Source organism: Suricata suricatta, chromosome 4, assembly GCF_006229205.1.
Source record: "Suricata suricatta isolate VVHF042 chromosome 4, meerkat_22Aug2017_6uvM2_HiC, whole genome shotgun sequence".
Taxonomy (NCBI): Eukaryota; Metazoa; Chordata; class Mammalia; order Carnivora; family Herpestidae; genus Suricata; species Suricata suricatta.
The window spans coordinates 63498551-63522334 of NC_043703.1; the positions used below are offsets into that span (position 1 = coordinate 63498551).

The window sequence follows — 23784 nt, forward strand, 5'->3', positions numbered from 1 at the left end:
GGTTATCTGAGACCTTTCTTCCTTCTTCAGGAAGGCCTGGATTGCTATATGCGTTCCTCTTAAAAGTGCCTTTGCTGCATTGCAGAGATTTTGGGCTGTTGTGTTATCATTTTCATGGCTTCCATGTACTTTTTAATTTCCTATTTAATTTCTTGGTTAACCCATTCATTCTTTAGTAGGATATTCTTTAATCTCCAAGTATTCATGGTCTTTCCATTTTTTTTTCTTGTGGTTGATTTTGAGTTTCATAGCATTGTGGTCTGAAAATATGCACGGTATGATCTCTATCTTTTTGCACTGGTTGAGGGCTGATTTTTGTCCCAGTATGTGATCTATTCTGGAGAATTTTCCATCTGCACTTGAGAGTAATGTGTATTCTGCTGTTTCAGGATGAAATATTCTGAATATATCCGTGAAGTCCATCTGGTCCAGTATGTCATTCAAAGCCATTGTTTCCTTGTTAATTTTTTGCTGTAAGTGGGGTGTTGAAGTCCTATATTATTATTGTCAATGAGTTTCTATATGTTTGTGATTAATTGATTTACATATATAGATTCCTCACCATTGGGAACATAAGTGTTTATAACTGTTAGCTCCTCTTGGTGGATATACCCCTTAATTATGATATAATTCCCTTATTCATCTCTTATTACAGTCTTTATTTTAAAATATAGATTGCTGATTTAAGTATGGCTACTCCCGCTTTCTTTTCACAACCAGTAGCATAATGTGTGGGTGTCCATCCCCACGCTTTCAATCTGAAGGTATCTTTAGGTCTAAAATGGGTCTCTTGTAAACAGCATATAGATGATCTTATTTTCTTATCCATTCTGTGTCCCTGTATCTTTTAATTGGAGCAGTTAGGCCACTGACATTTAGAGTGAGTACTGATAAGAGTGAGTACTGAAAGATATGGATTTATTGCCACTGTGTTGTCTGTAGAGTTGGAGTTTCAGGTGGTGTCCTTTGGTCCTTTCTAGTCTTTGTTGCTTTTGGTCTTTTTTGTTTTGTCTCATCTTTTCTCCCCTCAGAGAGTCCCCCTTAAAATGTCTTGCAGGGCTGGTTTAGTGGTCACAAACTCCTTTAGTTTTCGTTTGTCTGAGAAACTTGTTATCTCTCCTATTTTGAATGACAGCCTTGATGGATAAAGAATTCCTGGCTGCATATTTTTCTGATTCAGCACACTGAACATATCCTGCCCTCCTTTCTGGCCTGGCAAGTTTCTGGGGAATGGTCTTCTGAGAACCTGATCTGTCTTCCCTTATAGGTTAAGGACTTTTTTCCCTTGCTGTTTTCTTAATTCTTTCCTTGTCTGTGCATTTTGTGAAATTGACTTATGATAGGCCTTACTGATGGTCTTTTTTGGGGGGGGTGGGAATTCTCTGTGCTTCTTGGACTTTGATGTTTGTGTTTTTCCCCAGATTAGCAATGTGTTCCACTATAATTTGTTCACATAAAATTATACCCCTTTTTCTCTTTCTTCATCTTCTGGGACTCCTATGATTCAGATGTTATTCTTTCTTAGTGAGTCACTGAATTCTCTAATTCTTGTATCATGCTCTTTTGCCTTAGTTTCCTTTTTGTTTGTTTGTTTGTTTGTTTCATTATTCTATGTTATTTTGTCTTCTATAACGCTGATTCACTGCTCTGCTTCATCCATCCTTGCTGCCATAGCAGCCATTGGAGATTGCATCTTGGTTATAGCATTTTTAATTTCATCCTGACTAGATTTTACTTCTTTTATCTCTGGAGAAAAGGATTCTATGGTTTTCTCGACCACAGTTAGTATCCTTACTACCATGGTTCTAAATTCTAGTTCAGACATCTTGTGTATATCTGTGTTGATTAAACTCCTGTCATTTATTCTTGTTCTTTCTTTAGGGGTGAATTCCTTTGTTTTGTCATTTTGGAGTAATAAAAATAATAAAAAGTAAAAACAAAATAAAGAACAACACAAAAAATCAAATATTTAAGAAAGATAGACTTTAGGTGTGTTTGGTCTGGTCATTGAAAGAAGCTTGACAGAATAAAGAAAAAAGAAAAGAGGGGGGATGTAAAAATTTTTAAACAGTATGCAATAAACTAGAATAAAATAAAATGAAGAAATTAAAGTAGAATAAAAATTTACAAAAAATTAAAAACATAGGAAAAATAACTTTAAAAAGGAAAATTAAAATGTCTCCTTCTGTATCCAGGAAAAAGAAAAAAAAAAGAAAAAAAGAAACAGCAGCAAAAGAAAAAAGAAGAGATGAACCTGTAAACAGAATGAAACCTGAATGAAGTTACATCCAATTTCCCCTAGAACTCAAACTATGAAGTACTCTATAATCCATACACTAAGTAGGTGGAGAAACTTGTGCTTGTCTTCTGGGGGATGTGCTTGGAGGGCACAGTTGAGCAGGGCTTGGTGTAAGGATTCCTTATTCCACTAGGTGACCCTGCTTAGCTTACTAGGATGGATCAGTGTGGTGCACATGCCCATGCAGGTGTATGCGCATGCATGGAAGAGGTGAAAATGACATCACTAAGCTTCCTAGTTTCCGGCACAGGAACTCTGCCCTTTCACTGACCCACAATCAAGCACCCATCCTTTGTCTCAGGCTTCTGTCCACTCCCTGCTTCTACACTGTCCATGTCCAAGCTGTCATCCTGCCAGGCAGCACCTCCCTCCCAAATTTTATCACAGATGGGACTGTGTTTCCAAACCCCTCACTTCTGAGAACCCTGAAGCTTGGACCTGCTCTGACCCTCTGAGGGAGGGTCTCGCTGAGCAATACCCAGGTGCTGTCTTGCCCCAGAGAACATTCGTGCAATTTCCCTGTAGCAGAGGTTCAGAAATTGTGGCTGGGTGCCAGCTTGTCTCAGAAACAGTTCATGTGATCACACAATGGCAAAGGTTCAGAGATTATGGCAAATCACAACATACAGCTGTCACTGGAATCATACAGTTACACCACACTCTGGCATCTTTGTTCCAGTACCAACGTGGCTGTTCTCTGGGATCTCTGGGACCTTTGTCTGTGGGGAGACCATATGGCCTCTAACAAATTCCCTCCAAGAAGCAGAACCACTTCTCCCTGTGTGACCTACAGAATCCTTAAACCTCACTGCCTAGTCCTGGGGATTTGCCCTTCCTCCCTACCAGGGCACCACCAGATATGGAGCTCTGGAATTTCCGACTATGTGCTCCCCTGTTTATAGAGTCCTAATTGTATTGAAACCCTCTCCTTTCTCCCTGTCAACGGTTTTGGGAAACAGAATTCTTTTTTCAGTCCCTTGTAACTGTTTCCACTCTTTCTTTCTCTCCAACTACTTTTGGGGGGAGTGCTTTTCCTGTACTCTCCTGATATGCTGCACTCCTTCCCCCTTTCTCTGTCTTCTCTCTACAAAATCAGATCCCTACCCTCCACACTTTCTCTTTCCCCCAGTTCACCTCTCTGTACCACATACCTACCGAGTTCTGTGGCTCAAGTTATGCATATTGTTGTGTTCTGTTATGCTGCCTCTTTAAAGATGGGAACTCAGTTTCCTATCACCCTCCCCTCTCCCAGAGCTGAGTCACTGCTTTTTAAGCAGTGTTAAGCCCATCTTATTAAAAAACTGGTGATATTAATCCCCTCTGGGTTTCAAAGCCAAATGTTATGGAGATTCAACTTCCCAGTGCAGGTCCCCTATACCTGCAGTACCTGGTGTGGACTCTGCTCCTCTCTTTCCTCATGCTTGCAGTATTCCACCCCCACTGTGGTTCCCAGCGCAAGTCCCCCATTCCTGGTGTGGGCTCTGCTCTTCTCCCTTCTCCATGCTTGCAGTGTATTTCCCCCACTGTGGATAGTTTGGTAAGTCAGTTTTGTTCCAAACTGCATCTCTGCCCTTCCTAGCATTGTGTGTGTGTGTGTGTGTGTGTGTGTGTGTGTGTGTCTTTTCCCTGTGTTTAGCTGTGGAGAGTCTGTTCTGCCAGTCTGTGGGTCATTTTCTGAGTTATTTTCACTGATGTAGGTGTTATCTGGGTGTACCTGCAGGAGGAGGTGAGCTTAGGGTCCTCCTACTCTGCCATCCTCCCTGGTAGTTCTATTAGCTTTTATTCTTTAAAAAGAAACTTTTATTCATAAATTAATTGATTTCATTACTGTGCAGAAAATTACAAAAACAGAATGCTTCAGCCTTCTCTCTTTATTTGCCAGTTTCCATTATTAGTAGTAACAAAAGACACATATAAGCACATATATAATATACAGTAACTACATGCATATTTAATATCATGTATGTAACTATATTAAATAGAACAAACCAAGAAAACCTAAAATAGGTTTGTTACCAATATAGGGGAAGAAGAATAGGATGAGGGAACTGGAATAGAAGCTAGAATTTGAGTTTAACCTAATTTATAGATTTGATATGCAACCACATATTTATTTCACATCTTTATGAAAGTGAATTATTTAAAAAATCAATTCCTAATAGATCCATTTTCATTTATGATTTTGTCTATTTGGGTGTTCTCTCATTTCTTTCTGAGGAGCCTGGCTAGAGGTTTATCAATTTTGTTTATTTTTTCAAAAAACCAACTCTTGGTTTCATTGATCTTTTCAACTGTTTTTTTTTTAATTTTATATTGTTTATTCCTGCCCTGATCTTTATTATTTCTCTTCTTCTGCTGGGTTTGGGGTGCTCTTGCTGCTCCACTTCTATTTGCTCTAGGTACTCTGTTAGATTTTGAATTTGTACTTTTTCTAGTTTCTTGAAATAGGCCTAGACTGCAATATACTTTCCTCTTAGGACTACTTTTTGCTGCATCCTAGAAAGTTTGGATTGTATTTTCCTTTACATTTGTTTCCATATCTTTTTTTAGTTTCTTCTCTAATTTTTGGATTGGCCCAATCATTCTTTAATAGGGTGGTCTTTAACCTCCATGTTTTTGGAGGTTTTCCAGACTTTTTCCAATTTCAAGTTTCATAGCATTGTGATCTGAAAGTATGCATGGTATGATCTCAATTCATTTATATTTATGGAAGGCTGTTTTATGCCCCAGTATGTGATCTATCTTGGAGAATGTGCCATGGGCACTCGAGAAGAAAGTGAATTCCCTAGCCTCAGGATGTAGAGTTCTAAATATATCTGTCAAATTCATCTGTTCCAATGTGTCACTTAGGTCCATTGTTTCTTTAGTGATTTTCTGTCTGGTTGAACAATAGAACTCCCCTATGACCCAGCCATAGCACTGCTAGGGATTTACCCAAAGGATACAGAAGTGCTAATGCACAGGGGCACATGTACCCCAAAGTTCATAGCAGCACTTTCAACAATAACCAAACTATGGAAAGAGCCTAAATGTCCATCAACTGATGAATGGGTCAACAAGATATAGTTTATCTATACAACAGAATACTACATGGCAATGAGAAAGAATGAAATCTGGCCATTCGTGGCAACGTGGATGGACCTTGAGGGTGTCATGCTGAGTGAAATAAATCATGCAGAGAAGGACAGCTACCATTTTCATTCCTAAGTCTAATAAGAGAAACTTAACAGAGGACCATGGGGAGGGGAAGGGGAGGAAAAGAGTTAGGGAGAAGGAGTGAGGCAAATCATGAGAGACTCTTGAATACTGAAAACTAAGGGCTGAAGGGAGAGGGGGAAAAGGGAAGGGGGTGATGGTTATGGAGGAGGGCACTTGTGGGGAAGAGTACTGGGTGTTATATGGAAACCAATTTTACAATAAACTATTAAAAAAATTTTTAATTAAAAAAAATAAAAAACCAATTCGCAAAAGCAAAACATAACCAACTTGGTTATGTTTTTTTCTTGATAGCTGGGCATGATGCATTGGGTAAAAGGAACTGCTGTAACTAGGCCTTTAGTAATATGATGGCGAGGCTTAGGGGAGGGAAGCATTCTACAGTCCCATGAGTAGGTCTCAGTCTTTCAGTGAGCCTATGCCTCTGAACCAAGATTCTCTGCCTCCTCCCTACTCTTCCTACAAACGGGGCAGGATGGCTAGAGTGGGCTAGAGTTGAGTATTTCCTTTCCCCCAGGTCATCTAGGCTCTGATAAAATCCCTAATCAGTTTAGGCTCTGATTAACTGGTTTCCTCTGAGGCAGGCCTTATATTAAGAATAGAGTTCTCTGGGTGTTTGTTTTGTTTTGTTTTTTGTAATGGTTCCTTGTCCTCTCCTCCTGCCTGAAGCACAAGATTTTTCTCTGATATTTACTGTGAGAACTTGGTAGATTTCTTGGAGGTATAAATTTACAAGCATGGGGGCTGCCTCCTGACTGGCTGCCCCTGGAGTTTTTACTCTCAGGGATGTTCACACTGAATCTCCAGCAATTCAACTGCAGTTCAGGTTTTCCTACCCAGCACTGGTTCTCACGGAGGCTGCGTCTCCAATAAGTTGTGATTCTATAGTCATCTGTCAGCCTCTAACTTAGGGGCAGTGTGTGCCCTATGACCCCACTTCTCTTGCAGATCTAAAAAGAGTTGCTTATTTTTCAGTTTAATTTTTTCCTTATTATTAGCATACAGTGGCAACTTCTGAGCTCCCTACATGGGGAACTGGACTTATCATTCCCTAGAAGCATTGTTTTCTTATGGGTTGCAAAATAGTGATACTCCATCATTCCTCCTTCATTTATTCATTGGACATTTTCTATTAGTTATTTTTCATCAGCAATTTGGTTACTCTGAATTTCAGTTTGTGTAGGAAAAGCAAGGCAACTATTTTGTTTTACTAACCTTGATTTATCAATTTCAGAATAATGAACTGGTGTTCTAGCATTCTTAATGTGACTAGTGAGGTCTTCTTAAGCAATATAAAGAATTCATGTAGCAATATCAAGAACTCTTGGGGTGGCTGGTGGCTTAGTCAGTTAAGCAGCCTACGTTTGGTTTCAGCTCAACTGATCTCATTTTTCATGAGTTCAAGCCTCACTATGGGGCCTGCACTGTCATCAAGGAGCCTGCTTGGGCTTCTCTCTCTCCCTCTTCCTATGCCCCTCCCCCCCACACACACTCACTCTCTCTCAAAATAAATAAATAAATAAAATTTAAAAATGAAATAGAATTCATGTATTTTTAACATTTAATATGTTTCAATCCAGTGCAGTAAACGCTTTTTTAATTTTCCTTGGTGCTCCAAGTATTACTTTTTTGCCAGTAGGAGTAATTTCAAGCTAGACACTCTATCATTGCTTGCAGAAACACACACATACAAACACACACGTGCACATGCAAAGTCAAAGGATTCAGAATATACATGCTTTCCCCTTCCAGGATCCAGCTAATTTCCCAATTAGTGGCCATATATTATGTCCATTCACATTCCACTGTCCAAAATAAGTCATACAGCAAAATGCAAAATTAATAGGGTGGGGACGTATACTCTATCCAAACTGAAGTCGGAGAAAAGTGATTTTTTATTTTAAAAAATTAAGAACTAATAAAACTATGACAGTTGGTTTTCTGTGTCTAAGTTGGTTTTCTGTGTCAACTTTGTTAGACCCCAGTACCTACCTATCTAATCAAGCAGTAACCCAGGTGTTACTGTGAAGGTGTTATGTAGACATGTTTTTCATCTATAAGTGATTGATTATAAGATTATAAGGGATTATTCTTAATGATATGGGTAGACCTTTTTCAGTCGAGTATGATAATATATGAAGGCCTTTACAGCCAAAAGTGAGGTTTCTTAGAAAAGAACAAATTTTGTCTCAAGACTGCAGCATCAACTCCAGCCTGAGTTTTCAGCTTATCAGTCTGCCCTACAAATTTCAGACTTTCCAGCTTCCACAACTGCATGAACCAATTCTTTATATGAAAGAATGACTCTAGATAAAGAAATTAGGCAAGAGAAAGAATTAAAAAGCATCCGTATTGTAAAGAAGAAATAAAACTATTTCAATTAACAGATGCTATAATCCTATATATAGAAATCTTAAAGAACACACACACACACACACACACACACACACACACAAACTATTAGACCTAATAAACAAATTTGGCAAATTTGCAGAATACAAGATCAGCATTAAAAAAACTTTTGTTGCTTTTTTTAAGACACCAACAATGAAGAATCCAAAAAGAAAATTAAGTAATAACTGCATTTATAATACCATCTGTTATGGAGTAAATCATACCTGCCCCCCCTCACAATCCATATGTTAAAGCCCTAATCCCCAATGTGACTGTTTTCTGGAGATAGGGCCTTTAAGGAGGTAATTTAAGGTTGAGTGAGGTCATAAAGGGGGCCCTCATCTGATAGATTAATAGCTTTATTAGAATAGACACAAGAGTATACTTTGTCTCTCTTTCTTTCTCTCCTTCCCCACTATGGAAGGGCAAAGTGAGAAGGCAGCTACAAACCAGGAAGAAAACTCTCATCAGAAACCACATTGTCCAGCACCTTGATCTTGGATTCCCGTCTCTAGAAGTGTAAGAAAGAAATTTCTGTTGTTTAAGGAACCCAAGGGTGTGGTATTTTGTGACAGCAACTTAAGAAGACTAAGACAGCATTCAAAAAGATGAAATACCCAGGAATAAATTTAAATAAGAAGGTGAAAAGTTTGTGCATTTAAACCCATAAAACATTGCTGAATGAAATTAAAGAATACCTAAATAAATGGAAAGACATCATGCTCATGGATTGGAAGACTTAATATTTTAATACACCAATACGTGTCAAAGTAATCTACTGATTCAATACAATCCCTATTAAAATGCCAGTGGCCTTTTTGCAAAAATGCAAATGCTGATTCATATAAATGTTGCAAGTTAGCCAAATAATATTAGAGAAGAAAAACAAAACTGGAGGACTTACACTTCCCAATTTTAAAACTTACTACAAAACTACCATAATCAAAACAGTGTCATACAGGTTTCTTTCTACCATTCAAAAATTAGTTCCTATGAAAACTTTCATAAACTGAAATGGCAAAGAGTGAAGAAGCAATTACTACTAATTTACATGAAAAACTTTTTTGAACTGTCCCAGGCCCCATAAATAATTTATTGTGGGCTTTTCTGATACTTTAAAATACATCCTGCTAATGGATGCACCGCATACATCAAAATTAAGCACAGATGCTCACAGGCACAGTTCAAAGCTAAGGTGGCTTGGTGCCAAGATGTAGTTCCCAGGGAAAAAGCTTGGCAGTGCCTCTCTTGCGGCTCAGGGTGCACACTGCCCCTATAAAGACTCACTGCAAAACAAATGCTGAATGCTATTTTTCTCTTTTTACCTTTTGTCATAAAAGCGAAAATCCTTTTCAGATTTCTTCCAGTTAGCAAAAACAGGGAGTAATGTAGGTCTTTTGTAAAAGCAAAGTGGCATAACACAAACTTTTGAAATGCAGGGAATACCTATACTGACTTACAGCAGACATACAGACCAATGGAATAGAATTAACAATCCAAAAACAAATTCATACACGCATGGCAGATTGATTTTTGATAAGGTCAAAATCATTACTTCTGAATAAGAATAGTCTCTTCAACAAATGGTCCTGGGACAACATACAAAAGAATGAAATGAAAACCTGATTACACAACCTGTACAAAAACTAACTGAATGTAAACAATGACTTAAATATACGAGCTAAAAGCCATTAAATTCCTATAAGAAATCCTAACATTAAATCCTGTAAAATCAAAACTAAAATGCAGCCACTTATCATGGGAACAAAATGGTGTTGGCCAATGCAGGCACATTAAAGAAAAACAAAACTCAGCCTTACCTGACACATTGCAGTAATTTATGGCTCTTCTCAGAAATCAGCACAGGATGCTAGACCATTCCCAAATGCCAAGTGTGTTCATACCATCTTTGGCCTTTCTTGTTTCTCTGACTCAGCTACACTGATATAAATAAGAAAGAAGACCAAGCAACCAATAAACAGAAAAAGCCAAGTAACTTCTACATTTACCCCATAAACACTTTTCAGTCTATGAGCAACTTGAAACTCATTGTTCTCTTAGGCCTGACTTTCCTGGCCTTATAGGTCAACTGCTTTATTTTACTCAGTGTGCAGAGTTTGGTTTTTGACAATCCCTATAAGCTTGGATTTCGTCATGGGTTTTTAAGTATGACACCAAAAGCACAAGTCATAATAGAAAAAAACAGATGAATTAGGCTTTGTTCAAAAATTTAAATTTGTGCATCAATGAACACCAGCAAGCCAGTGAAAAGATACCCTAAAAAATGGGAGAAAATACTTGCAAATCATAAACCTGGTAAGGGTATTGTAAGAGTTGCCATGGGAAAGCAACTGAGCGGCCACTTTGATGTGGAAAGCTGCGAACACTGACAACCCCCACTTGCAAATCTGGGATGACCCAAGCCATTTGGAAAGCACCAGCGGCCATTTTATTGCAGGCCAGATAACAGATCCAGGCGCCACCAGGACTGACGACCCCCACTCTCAATCTGGACTGTCTCAAACTGGAATGCCTCACCATGGGATTCCAGCATCCCCCTCCCCACGGAAGCGGACAGCCAATTGAATCCTGCCACCGTCCAAAGATGACTCTACATGGCTATCAGCCCACCTGAGCTCAAACCCGGAACTTCTGCACCCATAAAAGACCTTGCTCTCCCATATCAGGCGCAACTTCCCTGACTCCCCACTCCCGGAGTCACGGAACCTTGCCCGGGAATTGCAGATCCCAATAAAGGCCTTCTTGGCTCCATAACGTGGTCTCTTTGTCCTCCCATCTCTGCCTCCATCTATTAAACCTTACAGGTATAGTATCCAGAATTTAAAGAACTCATAAATTAAACAAAGACAACCCAATTAAAAGATAGGCAAAGGAGATGACATGATAGTCTGCATGGAAAACCTGAAAGACTCCACCAAAAAGTTGCTAGAACTGATCCATGAATTCAGCAAAGTCACAGGATACAAAATCAACGTACAGAAATCAGTTGCATTTCTATACACCAATAATGAAGCAACAGAAAGGGAAATTAAGGAATTAATCTCATTTACAATTGCATCAAGAGCTATAAAATACCTAGGAATAAACCTAACCAAAGATGTAAAAGATCTATATGCTGAAAACTATAGGAAACTTATAAAGGAAATTAAAGAAGACACAAAGAAATGTAAAAACATTCCATGCTCAGGATTAGAAGAATAAATATTGTTAAAATTTCAATACTACCCAAAGCAGTCTATACATTCAATGCAATCCTAATCAAAATTATACCAGCATTCTTCCCAGAACTAGATCAAACAATCCTAAAATTTTTATGGAACCACAAAAGACCCCAAATAACCAAAGTAATGTTGAAAAAGAAAACAAAAGCAGGAGGCATCACAATCCCAAACTTTAGCCACTACTACAAAGCTATAATCATCAAGACAATACGTATTGGCACAAGAAAAAGACACATAGACCAATGGAATAGAGAACCTAGAATTGGACCCACAAATGTATGACCAACTAATCTTTGACAAAACAGAAAAGAGTATCCAATGGGGAAAAAAAACAGTCTCTTAGTAAATGGTGCTGGGAGAACTGGACAGCAACATGCAAAAAGATGAAACTAGACCACTTTCTTACACCATACACAAAAATAAACTCAAAATGGATGAAAGATATAAATAGGAAACAGGAAACCATCAAAACCCTAGTAGAGAAAACAGGCAAAAACCTCTTTGACCTCAGTTGCAGCAATTTGTTGCTCAATACATCTCCAAAGCAAGAGAATTAAAAGCAAAAATGAACTCTTGGGACCTCATTAAGATAAAAAGCTTCTGCACTGCAAAGAAAACAATCAACAAAACGAAAGGCAATCGGTGGAATAGAAAAGATACTTGCAAATGTCATATCAGATAAGGGGTTAGTATCCAAATCTATAAAGAACTTATCCAAACTCAACACCTGAAAAACAAATAATCCAGTGAAGAAATGGGCAGAAGATATGAAAAGACATTTTTCCAAAGAAGACATCCAGAAGGCCAACAGACACATGAAAAAAAATGCTCAATATCACTTCATCATCAGGGAAATACAAATCAAAACCACACTGAGATACTACCTCATATCAGTCAGAGTGGCTAAAATTAACAGCTCAGGAAACAACACATGCTGGTGAGGATGTGGAGAAATGGGAACCCTCTGGCACTGTTGCTGGGAATGCAAACTGGTGCAGTTGCTCTGGAAAATGGTGTGGAGGTTCCTCAAAATATTAAAAATAGAACTACCCTAGAACCCAGCAATAGCACTACTAGGAATTTATTCAAAAAATAAAGGGGTGCTGATTCATAGGGGCACATGTACCCCAAAGTTTACAGCAGCACTTTCAACAATAGCCAAATTATGGAAAGAGCCTAAATGTCCATTAACTAATGAATGGATAAAGAAGATGTGGTTTATATATACAATGGAGTACTACATGGCAATGATAAAGAATGAAATCATGCTATTTGCAGCAACATGGATGGAACTAGAGGGTATTATGCTAAGTGAAATAAGTCAGTTAGAGAAAGACATATCATATGTTTTCACTTATATGTTAAACTTGAGAAACTTAACAGAAGATCATGGGGAAAAGGAAAGGGGAAAAAAAGTTACAGAGAGGTAGGGAAACAAACCATAAGTTGCTGGAGTCCAGCTCCAGCAGGTCCAGGGTTTCCCTGAAGGATGGACGGTGTCGACACTAATGAGATGGGAATCAGAGAAGGGGGAAGAGAATGCGGGAGCCACGAGGTTCTTTCTGATCAGCAGGCAGGCATCTCTGCACTGACCCAAGAGTCAGCTTTATTTATTGAAAAAATGTACGGGGCACAAAACAGAAGTGGCAATTGCCTTAGACAATGATTCCTAATGACAAATTCTTTGGTATGTAAAAATTTCCCAGAACATAGATTGGTAGAATCTTTACCAACAGAGACTGAAGTAGGTGACTAGATGTTTATCATATGGAGAAGGAAGGGATCTTTAGCATACAAATATAAGGCCAAGTTTTTAGCATAGCAAAGGCAAGAGTTAGCTCTTTTGTGAGCAAGGGTCAATAGCCTGTTTTCTGGAAGGGATGAAAAACAAGTTTTCTCAGGAAATGTAACATTTGCTCCTATAATCACAAAAGAAGAAACTCCTATAACAAGTTTTTTCACAAGGTACAATTCACATATTTTTAGCATAAGAAGGCAAGTCACTCCTGACATCAGTCAGGTGCCTTGGGGGTCGGTGCTCAAGCAGAAATTGAGTGGGGGTTGAGAGGGTGCAGACACCAGTTGCCAACTGATGGTGGGAGGCCTTGCAAACCTGCCTTATTTTAGAAATGGCTCCCAGTAATAAGTATGGAGAACAAACTAAGGATTGCCAGCCTGGGTGGGGGCGCTGGGGGGGAGGGGAGAGAAGAGGGGAAAATGGGTGATGGACATTGAGGAGGGCACTTTTTAGGATGAGCACTGGGTCTTGTATGTAAGCAATGAATCACAGGAATCTACCCCCAAAATCAAGAGCACACTGTATACACTGTATGTTAGCCAATTTGATAATAAATTATATTGAAAAGGAAAAAAAAGATAGGCAATGGACTTGAATAGACAGTTCTACAAAGATATATAAATGTCCAACAAGGCATGAAAAGATGTGCACCATCACTAGCCTTAGGGAAATGCAAATCAAAACCATAATGAGATACTACTTCATACCTACTAGGTTGGCTATAATTAAAAAAAGAAGGAAGAGGAGGAGGAAGAGAAATAATGATGATGAGAATTGGAACGATCACACATTGCTGTTAGTATGTAAAATGTCTCTGCCACTGTGGAAAAATGGTTTATCAACTCCTCAAATATTTAAGGATAGAATTACCATATTCCACCAATGGTGGAATTCCACCCCTAGGTGTTTGGCAGACTCTCTCCATGACTTTAGTCAGACTTGTGGGACATATATCAACCAGTCGTAGCAAAAATTCTAAGTCAGTTTATAAAGAACTCCCACCTAGATATCTGATCACCTTCAATTTCTGATCCAACTCTTAATCTCCAGCCTCGGTATCTGATCACTCTGATCTGCCTTCAGTCAGAATCCTATCAAATCAGTTTAGCCAGAATTCCTCCCATCCCTGATATTTCTCATTAAGAAATTTTCCATCAAAAAAATAAAAATAAAAAAAAGAGAGGAGGGGGAATTCTACCCACTGCCCTCCAACTCTGCTCCTTGGCTATAAATCTCCACTTGTTCATGGTGTATTTGGAATTGATCTCAGTTCTATACTGAGGTCTCTTTCCTCTTTTGCAATAGTTCCTGAATAAAATCTCTTTTTAATACTTGAACTATGTCAGGCCCTGGTTTTCCTTAACAGTATATACTGCCCCACCCACTCCAACCCTCATTGAAATCAGGACTCAAATGCTTCCACACAAACATTCAGAGCAGCACTACACACAATAGCTCAAAGTTGTAAATAACTCAAATAGTAAGCAAATGATGAATGCATAAAATTGTGGCATTCACACACAATGGAACAGAATATAAGCCATAAAAAGGAATGAAGTACTGATACTTGCTACAAGGTGGGTGGACCTGGAAAACATTATGCTAAGTGAAAGACAGACACATAGGTCACATGCTCCACTTACGTGAAATATCCAGATTAGATAAACACACCAAGTAATTGGTGTTTGCTAAAGTGTATGAGAGAGAAAAAATGGAGAGCAAGTCCTTAATGGGGGTGATGTAACTGTATTGCAATTAGAGTTCTTGGTTGCACATCGCGAATGTAACAAATGCTACTAAATTGTACCCTTAAAATGTTTCATTTTATATTCTGTGAACTTCACGTCAATAATAATAAACTTTATAACCCAACAACCAAAGTTGTTTAAAGGTATAGAACTACAATCAGACATTGCAATGTATGCTTGGTTATTCCCTTTCTGAATTGTCAGAACGATCCAGTGAGGTTAGTTCTGGTTTTGGAATTTTTTAAACATTGAATTCATTGGCATTTTACAGTACACTATCGAGGGCTGAATGGCTTGGACTAGTAACTGTAGGAATGGTGATGTTTCCGTTTGCATGGGTTCGGCAATAAAAGCTCCTACCAAGTTTCTTCATCCTAGAAATTCAAAAGGGCACCCTACCCACCAAGTAGCCACATCCTACCTCGCATTTTACAGTACTGGAAGATGGGCCAGCGAAAGAGAATGTGGGCCCCGCCCCCTTCCGGACCTCAGGCCCTCGAGCAGTGTGGGCACCCACGCAGGTGACAGGCTCGCAGCGAACCTCTCGGCTGACGCCGGGCAGTCGTAGCTCCACCTCTTCCGCCCGCGCTCTAGAGGCTCGCCCCGCCTAGCGCGCTAGTCGGAAGTGCGAACGCCGGAACCGGCCTTCAGCCCGGCTGCGGCGCGCCCGCGAGGTACGTGCGGAGCGAGCCTGCAGCCTCCAGCGCGGGGCCCGTTCCCGCGTGTCGCATTCCCGCAAGGCCAGCGGCGCTGTCATGACAGCCGGCGCACCGGTTTCCCCGAACAGGTGGGCGGTGACGGGTGGGAGAGGCGTTTCCGCTGCGGGCGGTTAGGCGCGCGAGATCTTGGATGGGGTCAGAGGGGAGCGAGCGGTTTCCCGAGTGGCTTTTCGCTGCTTTCCAGAGCCCGGATCCCGCAAGAGGAGGACGGTGTTTCCACAGGCGGGGTGCGCTGTGCTGAGCGGCACACCCCCTCGGCCTCTCACCCTTCAGGTAGTCATTTCGGTTGCCTCTCGAAGTGCTAACAAGCAAAGCTTTTCGTTGTAGTTTTCACTTTTGGAGTCCAGGTATGGGTATTTACGGAAATTCCCAAGAATTTCGCGTGGCGCTTCTGAGGAGTCGGGGGAGGGTTTCTTGGTGTCCATATTGAATAAAGGCTGTTCGCCGGGCTGTTGTGGCGATATGCTGGTAAAGCCTACGTTGTTGAAAAGAAAAGGAAGGAAAACAATTCGAACATTTGAAAAGTCAGATCGACCAGGAAAGGCGATGGAACTGATTGCGAGTTTTACAATTGGATTAATTACTGGTTCTTTCAGTGGTTCCCGGGAGTTCAGAAATTAACTTAATAGCTAACTGCTTCTGGAAGCCATCTCTTGTAACCTTCGCTTGAGGAGGGACTGCGTTTTTCTAAATACAGTATATTAAAGTCCCGGGTAGGAAAATAGAAAGTGATTAACAGAATTTTCGGAGTTAGATTGAGTACAGTGTACTCCGTGTACATGAAGAGAACCGTAAAGTAAAGGTAGATCAAAATGAAGGGAAAAGATATATATTAGACTGAGCAGAATTGGGTCTTTTTTTAAGTAGAGGTTTGCTTTTAAAAACCTAGATACGGGTGCTCTATTAAGCTATTTAGCTTTAGTAAAAAATCTAAGTAAAAATTGAGTTTGAACTGAATTTCTCTGTTGTGTGAACTTGGGAATTCGTTTTGAGTGCCTTATTCTGTAAAATGGAGATGATTTCAATGATTTTCTCACAGGGTTCTGGTAAATCTTGTATGCAATCATAATGCTCGGTTTTTTAAGTTTTAGACGTAGTTAATGGTTTTTGTCTGTAGTACTTAAAATTTGCTAAGTCTTTTTCTTCCAATCTCCCCTCCCCCAGTTTCGTGGAAGAAAATCTGATTTGAAAATCATTGCATTACTTCTTAAGTTATTACTCCTGGAACTGTTATGATGCCTGTCACTTGTTTTTGTTTGTTTGTTTCTTGAACCCAGACTAAACCTAAGCTTTGGGTTCACCAAAAACAAACCAAAACCATCTTACATGGAAAATACTGTTTTCTGTCACTTGAAGATGTGCTTTTCAGCTTAGTGGTGTGTAGGCAGAAAAATTAGAGGGAGTTAGATACAAAATTAGACTTCGAATTATGTGGGGAGTTTCAAAAATTCTGGTCCCAGTAAATATTGGGGTGCCTGTGTGTCTTAGTCATTTGAGTGTCTGCCTCTTGATTTCTGCTCGGGTCATGATCCGGAGGTCTTGGGATCGAGCCCTGCCTCAGGCTTTGCACTGAGCGTGGAGCCAGCTTAAAATATTCCCCCTCTCGCCCTCCCTCCCTTCCTTTGTCTTTCCTCCCATATATAAATAAAATAAAATAAAGCAAAAGCTGATCCCTGGTCTCTGGTCCCTACTCCAGAGCAGTTAATCGGAAGGTAGGAGATGGGTATAAAGCTCCCCAGGTTATTCTGTTGTGCAGCCAGCATGAGAATCCGTGTGTTAGAGGAATGAAATTGTTCAGTAGTGTATCTTTGCTTGAGGAAGGAAGGCTGGAGGGATGCTTCATCTGACATCTGGAAAATGTAGCTTGGGACATTAAGTCCTTTAGAGGACTTTTATCAGCAGGTATGAAGAAACATATGATTTGTAAAGTAAACTGTACAGTGACCAAGGTCAGTGGATAGGTTATTAGAATAATTATAGAACAATGACAGCAGCAATAGTGGTGATGGAGAGATTAATAAACATTCTTTTCTCTCCTGGATGTTAAGTATTTTGAAGAAAGCAAGTAATTTTAATTAGCAAACTTTTTTTTTACCCTACCTAATTAATTAAAACTGTACCTTTCAACAGTCGAAAAGATTGTGGTATGTAATTTTTATTTTTGCTGATTATTTTTAAATGTGCTCAAAAATTTATGTTTCCAAAATAGTTTTCCTTGTTAATAATGAAATAATCTCATTGTTCTTAATAGCTTTATGCTAATATGGGGGTTTTTGTTTTTGCTTTTTTAGTACTATAAGATTGATATTAAAGACATGGTTTTTACTCCTCTTCATCAACACACATAAGTTTTCTCTTCATTTCGGACCCCTATTTTATACCACAATGGTAAGTTATAGCTCATTATGTTCACGGTTGTATTTTAGAAAGTTCTCTTCATCTCCATAAAAATACTGTGTTACAGGTATAGAAATACTTAACGTACGCCCAAGTTACCCTAATTGGTAAATTACTTAGCAATCACCTGCAAAGTCTTTTTTTAGAAAACGGGGCTCATCTCTCAGTTCAGTGTTAGAATTATGTCCAACTTACACAGATAAACTATCTGTCCTTCTCTTTGTGAAGCATTAAAAAATATTTACTTCTGGGGCCCTTGGGTGGCTCAATCGGTTAGGTGTCCGACTTCAGCTCAGGTCATGATCTCATAGCTCTGCTCGTGAGTTCAAGCCCCGCATCGGGCTCTATGCTGACAGCTCAGAACCCAAAATCTGCTTTAGATTCTGTGTGTGTCTCTCTCTCTGCCTTCCACTGCGTGCACTCGCTCGCTCGCTCGCTCTCTCTCTCTCCTTCAAAAATAAAGACAAGGTTTTTTTTTTTTTTTTAATATTCTTTCTGCCATAATCAGGTCACTGGCAAGGAGGATGGGTATAAATACAAATGGCTTTGGAGGGAACAGGTTTCTTCTATTTTAAAGTTCCTCTTAATTTAGATTTATTTACTTATTTTTATAACTTAAAAACAAATGTAATCTGTTTGCCACAAATAACATTATAAGCAGCATCCGTGTTAGCCTTCTAATGGCACACTTCTGTTCACCGACTTACAGTCATTAAACATACTTGGGATTGAGTGTTTACCTTTTGCCATTAAGAAAAACAAAGATCTAAAAAATTATTTTTTAAAGAATCAGTAGCATTTGACAATGAAAAAATAAGCCTTTGAAAACACTTCTCTTCTCTTCTGACCTTGCCTATCCACCACTGCCCTGTTACAGAAAAGTAGAGCTGCTGAGGTGCTGGAGTAGCTCAGTCGGTTGAGTGTCCGACTTTGGCTCAGGTCATGACCCCGTTGTTTGTGACCCTAGTTGGGCTCTGCTGACAGCTTGGAGCCTGCTTCAGATTCTGTCTCCCATTCTCTCTCCCCCCTCCCTGCTTCCACTCTGTCTCTCTCTCTCAAAAATAAACATTAAAAAACTAAAAAAAAATAGAGCTATTACAATGAGGTGCTGACCTTGACTTCTATTTTGCATTCATATTAGCTATCACTTCCCTCTTAAATGCTGAAAGGAATTAGTGAATAAATGATGGTTTATGTTTACATTGGCGGTTTTATCTCCCTAGAGCTTTTTGAGTTTTGATTTCAGAAGATATTTACTTGAGAAGACGAACAATAGCCAGTTGTCCTCACGTGTATATTTGATTGTTTATTATAACTTTTTCTATAAATTTACTTGGTTTTATGAACAAAATAATTAAAAGAACCTTATATATTTATTCAGAGTACTTATTTGAAAAGTGGTATATATTCAAGAATCTCATCTTGAATCCTGGGAACCAATTTCATTAGGAATCTGCTGCTCATATGATTTTTTTTCATAAATTGGTATTAATTTATTTTAATTGAACCTTTTGAAATGATGGCATATTTCAGACTTTTTTCACTTTACATTTTAGATGCTTAGTAATATATTTTTCATTTTATATTGCAGCCAAAAAAAAAAAAGACTAGCTATTTTTGTAATCCCATGAATTCTCCATCCTTAGGACTAGGGTGGCAGGGTCACTTAAACCTTTCCACAATTTCCAAAGGCTGGCAATATTTCTTTTTTCCATTTCTTTTTTGGTATTTTGGTGGGTGCTAGTAGTTTTTACCACATGGAATTTGGTAGGTTGAATTACTGGATAAATAAAACAAAATTTTAGGTCCTTGTATATTAAAAATGAAAGCTCTATGCCTCCTGATGGAATTAAAAATTAAAGATGGCTGTCATTGTAAATGAAAAATAATGTAACCCTGTGTGGTAACCAAACCACAAAACTAGAAAGAGATGTTATATTGATGTTAAATTTGCTTATTTAAAACCTAGTACTTTTTATTCTTAGATGTTCTTATAAAAGAAAGCTTTACAAATGAGGAAGACAGTTTATGGTCTCTTGGCTTCAAATAAGGGTCCCTAAGAAATGGATGAAGGTGGGAATCTACTGTTAAAATCTCAAAACCTATGTGCAGTAATAAAACTATTATTTCATTAATTCTATTATTTTGTTAAAACTATTATCTCATTTTAATATTGAGTTAATGATAAGTCTATAATTAATGGCATCTTAAAATTATAATTGTTTTTTCTTAATATTACCTAACAGGGGATGGCTGGGTGGCTCAGTCGGTTAAGCATGTGACTCTTGATTTCAGCTCAGGTCATCATCTCAACAGTTGTGAGATCAAGCCCTGGCACTGTGTATGAAGTATGATTAAGATTCTCTCTCCCTCTCCCTGTGTTTCTCCACCAGCTCACTCACTCTCAAAAAAAAAAAAATTACCTAGGTTACAAATAAATGCTTATAATTGATGGTATCTTAGTCATTGAAATATAATAATGATAGCCATCATTTAATGCATTTCTAGTAGACACTGACCTAGAAACCTTCTATTATAGATTCTCTGCATTAAGATGCTAGAAATTTCTATGTTGGTGTTAGATGCCAATATAACAGCACCCCCTATTTTCAGGATTCCTAGCTGATTAATTGAATACTTGATGGCCATATATTTTCCTGAATTTCTCAGAATGTTGAAGAAATTGGAGTTTATAAAATGGTAGTAGTTTCTCTATCCTACTCTTAGCTCTGTAGCCAGAGAAAACCATTTTAGCATTTCTGATATACTTTGTTGTCATAATCAGGTGCCCAAGATTGCCATGTTTTCTCTTTGTAATATACATCTAACATACAGTGGCATGGATAGAGGGTACAAAACTAAAGGAAAATATGTTAGATGTATATTAGGAAATAAAACCTATTTAAACACTTAACTAGAAATGTTATACATATATTAAACTTTTTGTGAGAATAATACCAAATACACTATTTACTCTTTACAGCAACAAGCTTTAGAACTAGCTTTGGATCGTGCTGAGGTGAGGCATGACTAAATTACATATGAAATGTGTTGTCGTAGTTTGTCTTAATTAACCAAATTAATTTTTAAGAGATTTTTATATGTGGATGTTAAAGGAGTACTTTAACATGTTAGGACAAATATGCATATAATTTTGCTACATACATGTAAAAATACTTTGTGATGATGTTTAGATCATCTGTTACATAGAATTCTCAGATAATGTTTTGGAATAAAAATTATTAAACAAAGACATAGGATTTCCAAAATTATGTTTTCCTGTTTTGATAAGTTTTCTAATTGTTCAGTTAATGGGGAACATAGTTCAAAATATATAGAGTTCTTGCACTTGGATATACTGTGCATATTCTAAAGAATCATAAAACATACTGAGAATAGTTTTGACCTGTGAAACCTCAGTTCTGAAACTATGATTTTCTTTATATCATAGCAATGAAATAATGTGCTAAATTTTAGTACAGTTTAAATTTCACTTGTTTGTAACATATATTTAGAAGTTAAGTAATTTTTCCTACAAGATATAATTTAATATGAATCAGAGACTGAAGTGACTAGTCTGTTTAGTCTTTTAAGACGTATTTTAAGTATACTTAATGGAGCTGTTCATGTACTAACCAAAAGACAAGCTGTTTTCAGGAACTTTTCTTTTTTAGTATGTTATTGAAAGTGCCCGGCAGAGACCTCCAAAAAGGAAATACCTGTCTAGCGGAAGGTATGAATATTTTATTGATTGATAACTTAGATTTTTAAAAATACCACTTATTGCATTCCCTACTAGGCATTGTGCTAGAAATGTAATAGGTACTTTACATGTATTTGAAATTTCTCAGTTGATATTAGCTACTATATCCAGCTTACTTCACTCATTTTGGGGGAAATTGGGGGGAAAAGTTATGGAAAAATTCAAAATAACATTCATTTTATGATTAGAATATTCACATTATTTTGTTTCATTAAATTTTAGAAAATCTGTATTTCAAAAACTTTATGACTTGTATATTGAAGAATGTGAAAAAGAGCCTGAGGTTAAGGTAAGTATAAATTTTTTATGTTTTTACTGCTTTTGAAATGTAGAGGAACAGGAACATTTAAAAGATTTACATTTGAAGCAGGTAATAATTTATAGTTTTTTTGTTGTTTTTTTTTTAAGAAAACTAACATCTTTCCTAGCCAGACTCTAGCCAGTTTTGCAGCTCACCCATAGCCTTGGCTAATCTGGCATCAGGTACAGATCACCTGCTTAGGTAGGAGAGGCGACCAGTGTTTATTGAGTAACAGAAAATCACTGAGAAGTTCACAGAAGCAAAGCCCCTATATAGATTATCTTTTGCTTCTTTTTCTCCTGATAAGTGTTTTGTAGACGGAATACTGGAGGAAGAAAGTAAATCTGTTTCCTCATGGTGATTTGTACTGGGGAGTTAAAGCTATTACAAGACATGTAGGACATTCAGGTGTGATAAAAGATGAATTTGGTCACAAATACTCCAGATCAGATTAACAACTCGTTTTTAATTAGAATAAAAGTATGGGCAGTAGAAATGTAACAAATTGATTTCTTGAGATCTTTTGGACTCTTAGTGTAAAGCTCTATAGGCTTCTTTAAAAATGAGTACCATTTTTTCATGAGTTCCAACCCAGCATTAGGCTCTGTGCTGACAACTTGGAGCCTGGAGCCTGCTTCAAATACTGTGACTCCCTCTCTCTCTGGCCCTCCCCGCTCATGCTCTGTCTCTGTCTCTCAAAAACTAAATTTAAAAAGTACCATTTTTGAGGCACTGGGGTGGGTGAGTTGGTTAAGCATCCAACTTCGGCTCAGGTCATGATCTCACAGTTCATGGGTCTGAACCCGTGTGGAGCTGTCCGCGCAGAGCCTGGAGCCTCCTTTGGATTCTGTGTCTCCCTCTCTCTCTGCCCCTCCCCTCACGGTCTGTCTCTGTCTCTCAAAAATAAATAAACAGGAGTGCCTGGGGGGCTCAGTCGATTAAGCATCCAGCTTCGGCTCTGGTCATGATCTCACGGTTTATGGGTTTGAGCCCTGCGCTGGGCTCTCTGCTGACAGCTCAGAGCCTGGAGCCAGTCTTCAGATTCTGTGTCTCCCTCACGCGCTCTCTCTCTCTCTCTCTCTGATCCTACCCTGCTCACACTGTCTCTTTCCGTCTCTCAAAAATAAATAAAAATATAAAAAATTTTTAAAAAATAAGTATTTCTAAATGCTGTTTTGCCTTTTAGACAAAAAAAAATTAGTGGATTTCCAGTAATATCCTGCCTTTAAAATCTTTAATAGGAGAAAATGTTAAATATTAAATATATTTTAGTGTCTGTTTCTCATAAGTTTCGTTGAGGTATAATTGACATACAATAAAAGACACATGCTTAAAGTATGTATTTTGTAAATTTTGACATGTATGTACACCCATGAAACCATCATCACAATATAATAACAAACCTGTTCATCACCTCAGAGACAGAATTAAGGTAAGAGAGAGAAAGATTCTAAATTGGGTTTGGTAACCATTTTCTACCAGCTGAATCTAGCCCACTGCATGTTTTTGTAAACAAGGTTTGTGTTGGAATCCAACCACATGCATTCATTTATATCTTGTCTGTGGCTGATTTTGAGGTACAATAGCAGAGTGTTGAGTATTTGCAATACAGACCATATAGCCCACAAGCCTAATATACTATCTTTAAGAAAGATATTTCTTTTAAAAAAGAAATTTTCTGACTTCTGATTTGTATATTCACCCAAGACCTAAGTGGAAACCAACTTTTATTTTCTTGAAGAGATACTGTCAAAGTTTTTCTGACTATTCTGTCATGTGTCAAATTATGACATTTTCTTTACACTTGAAAATACTTTAAAATTTTAGTCTCTCTTTACTAGTGGTTTTTTTCCCTTAAGGAGCTGTTAAATTGAATTTGTCAGAAATTGCTTAAATTCCTTATTCTT

The 23784-nt window shown here is 38.2% G+C and overlaps 1 protein-coding gene and 2 long non-coding RNA genes across 4 annotated transcripts in view; 2 read left to right on the forward strand and 1 right to left on the reverse strand.

Annotated features, from left to right (window-relative positions):
- LOC115290807 overlaps window positions 1–8542 on the forward strand; it is a 45210-nt gene extending 36668 nt beyond the window's left edge. Inside the window, exon 4 of the long non-coding RNA XR_003908216.1 lies at window positions 8334–8542. This is a non-coding gene — a long non-coding RNA (uncharacterized LOC115290807). The remainder of the gene's footprint in view (window positions 1–8333) is intronic.
- The window catches only part of LOC115290806, a 37388-nt gene extending 22150 nt beyond the window's left edge, over window positions 1–15238 (reverse strand). The window contains exons 1-3 of one of the 2 annotated variants that reach the window (XR_003908214.1): window positions 15119–15238; window positions 9730–9850; window positions 8347–8420 (exon numbers count right to left, since the gene is read on the reverse strand). This is a non-coding gene — a long non-coding RNA (uncharacterized LOC115290806). Of the gene's footprint in view, window positions 1–8346; window positions 8421–9729; window positions 9851–15118 lie in introns of those variants that run through there. The other variant, XR_003908215.1, reaches the window with a different exon arrangement.
- An 85-nt stretch (window positions 15239–15323) lies between these two features.
- SUPT20H (SPT20 homolog, SAGA complex component) overlaps window positions 15324–23784 on the forward strand; it is a 38490-nt gene continuing 30029 nt past the window's right edge. Inside the window, exons 1-5 of the mRNA XM_029938472.1 lie at window positions 15324–15484; window positions 17708–17804; window positions 20797–20832; window positions 21488–21546; window positions 21799–21865. Of these exons, the coding sequence (XP_029794332.1) occupies window positions 15453–15484; window positions 17708–17804; window positions 20797–20832; window positions 21488–21546; window positions 21799–21865 (291 nt within the window). The 5' untranslated portion in view covers window positions 15324–15452. The remainder of the gene's footprint in view (window positions 15485–17707; window positions 17805–20796; window positions 20833–21487; window positions 21547–21798; window positions 21866–23784) is intronic.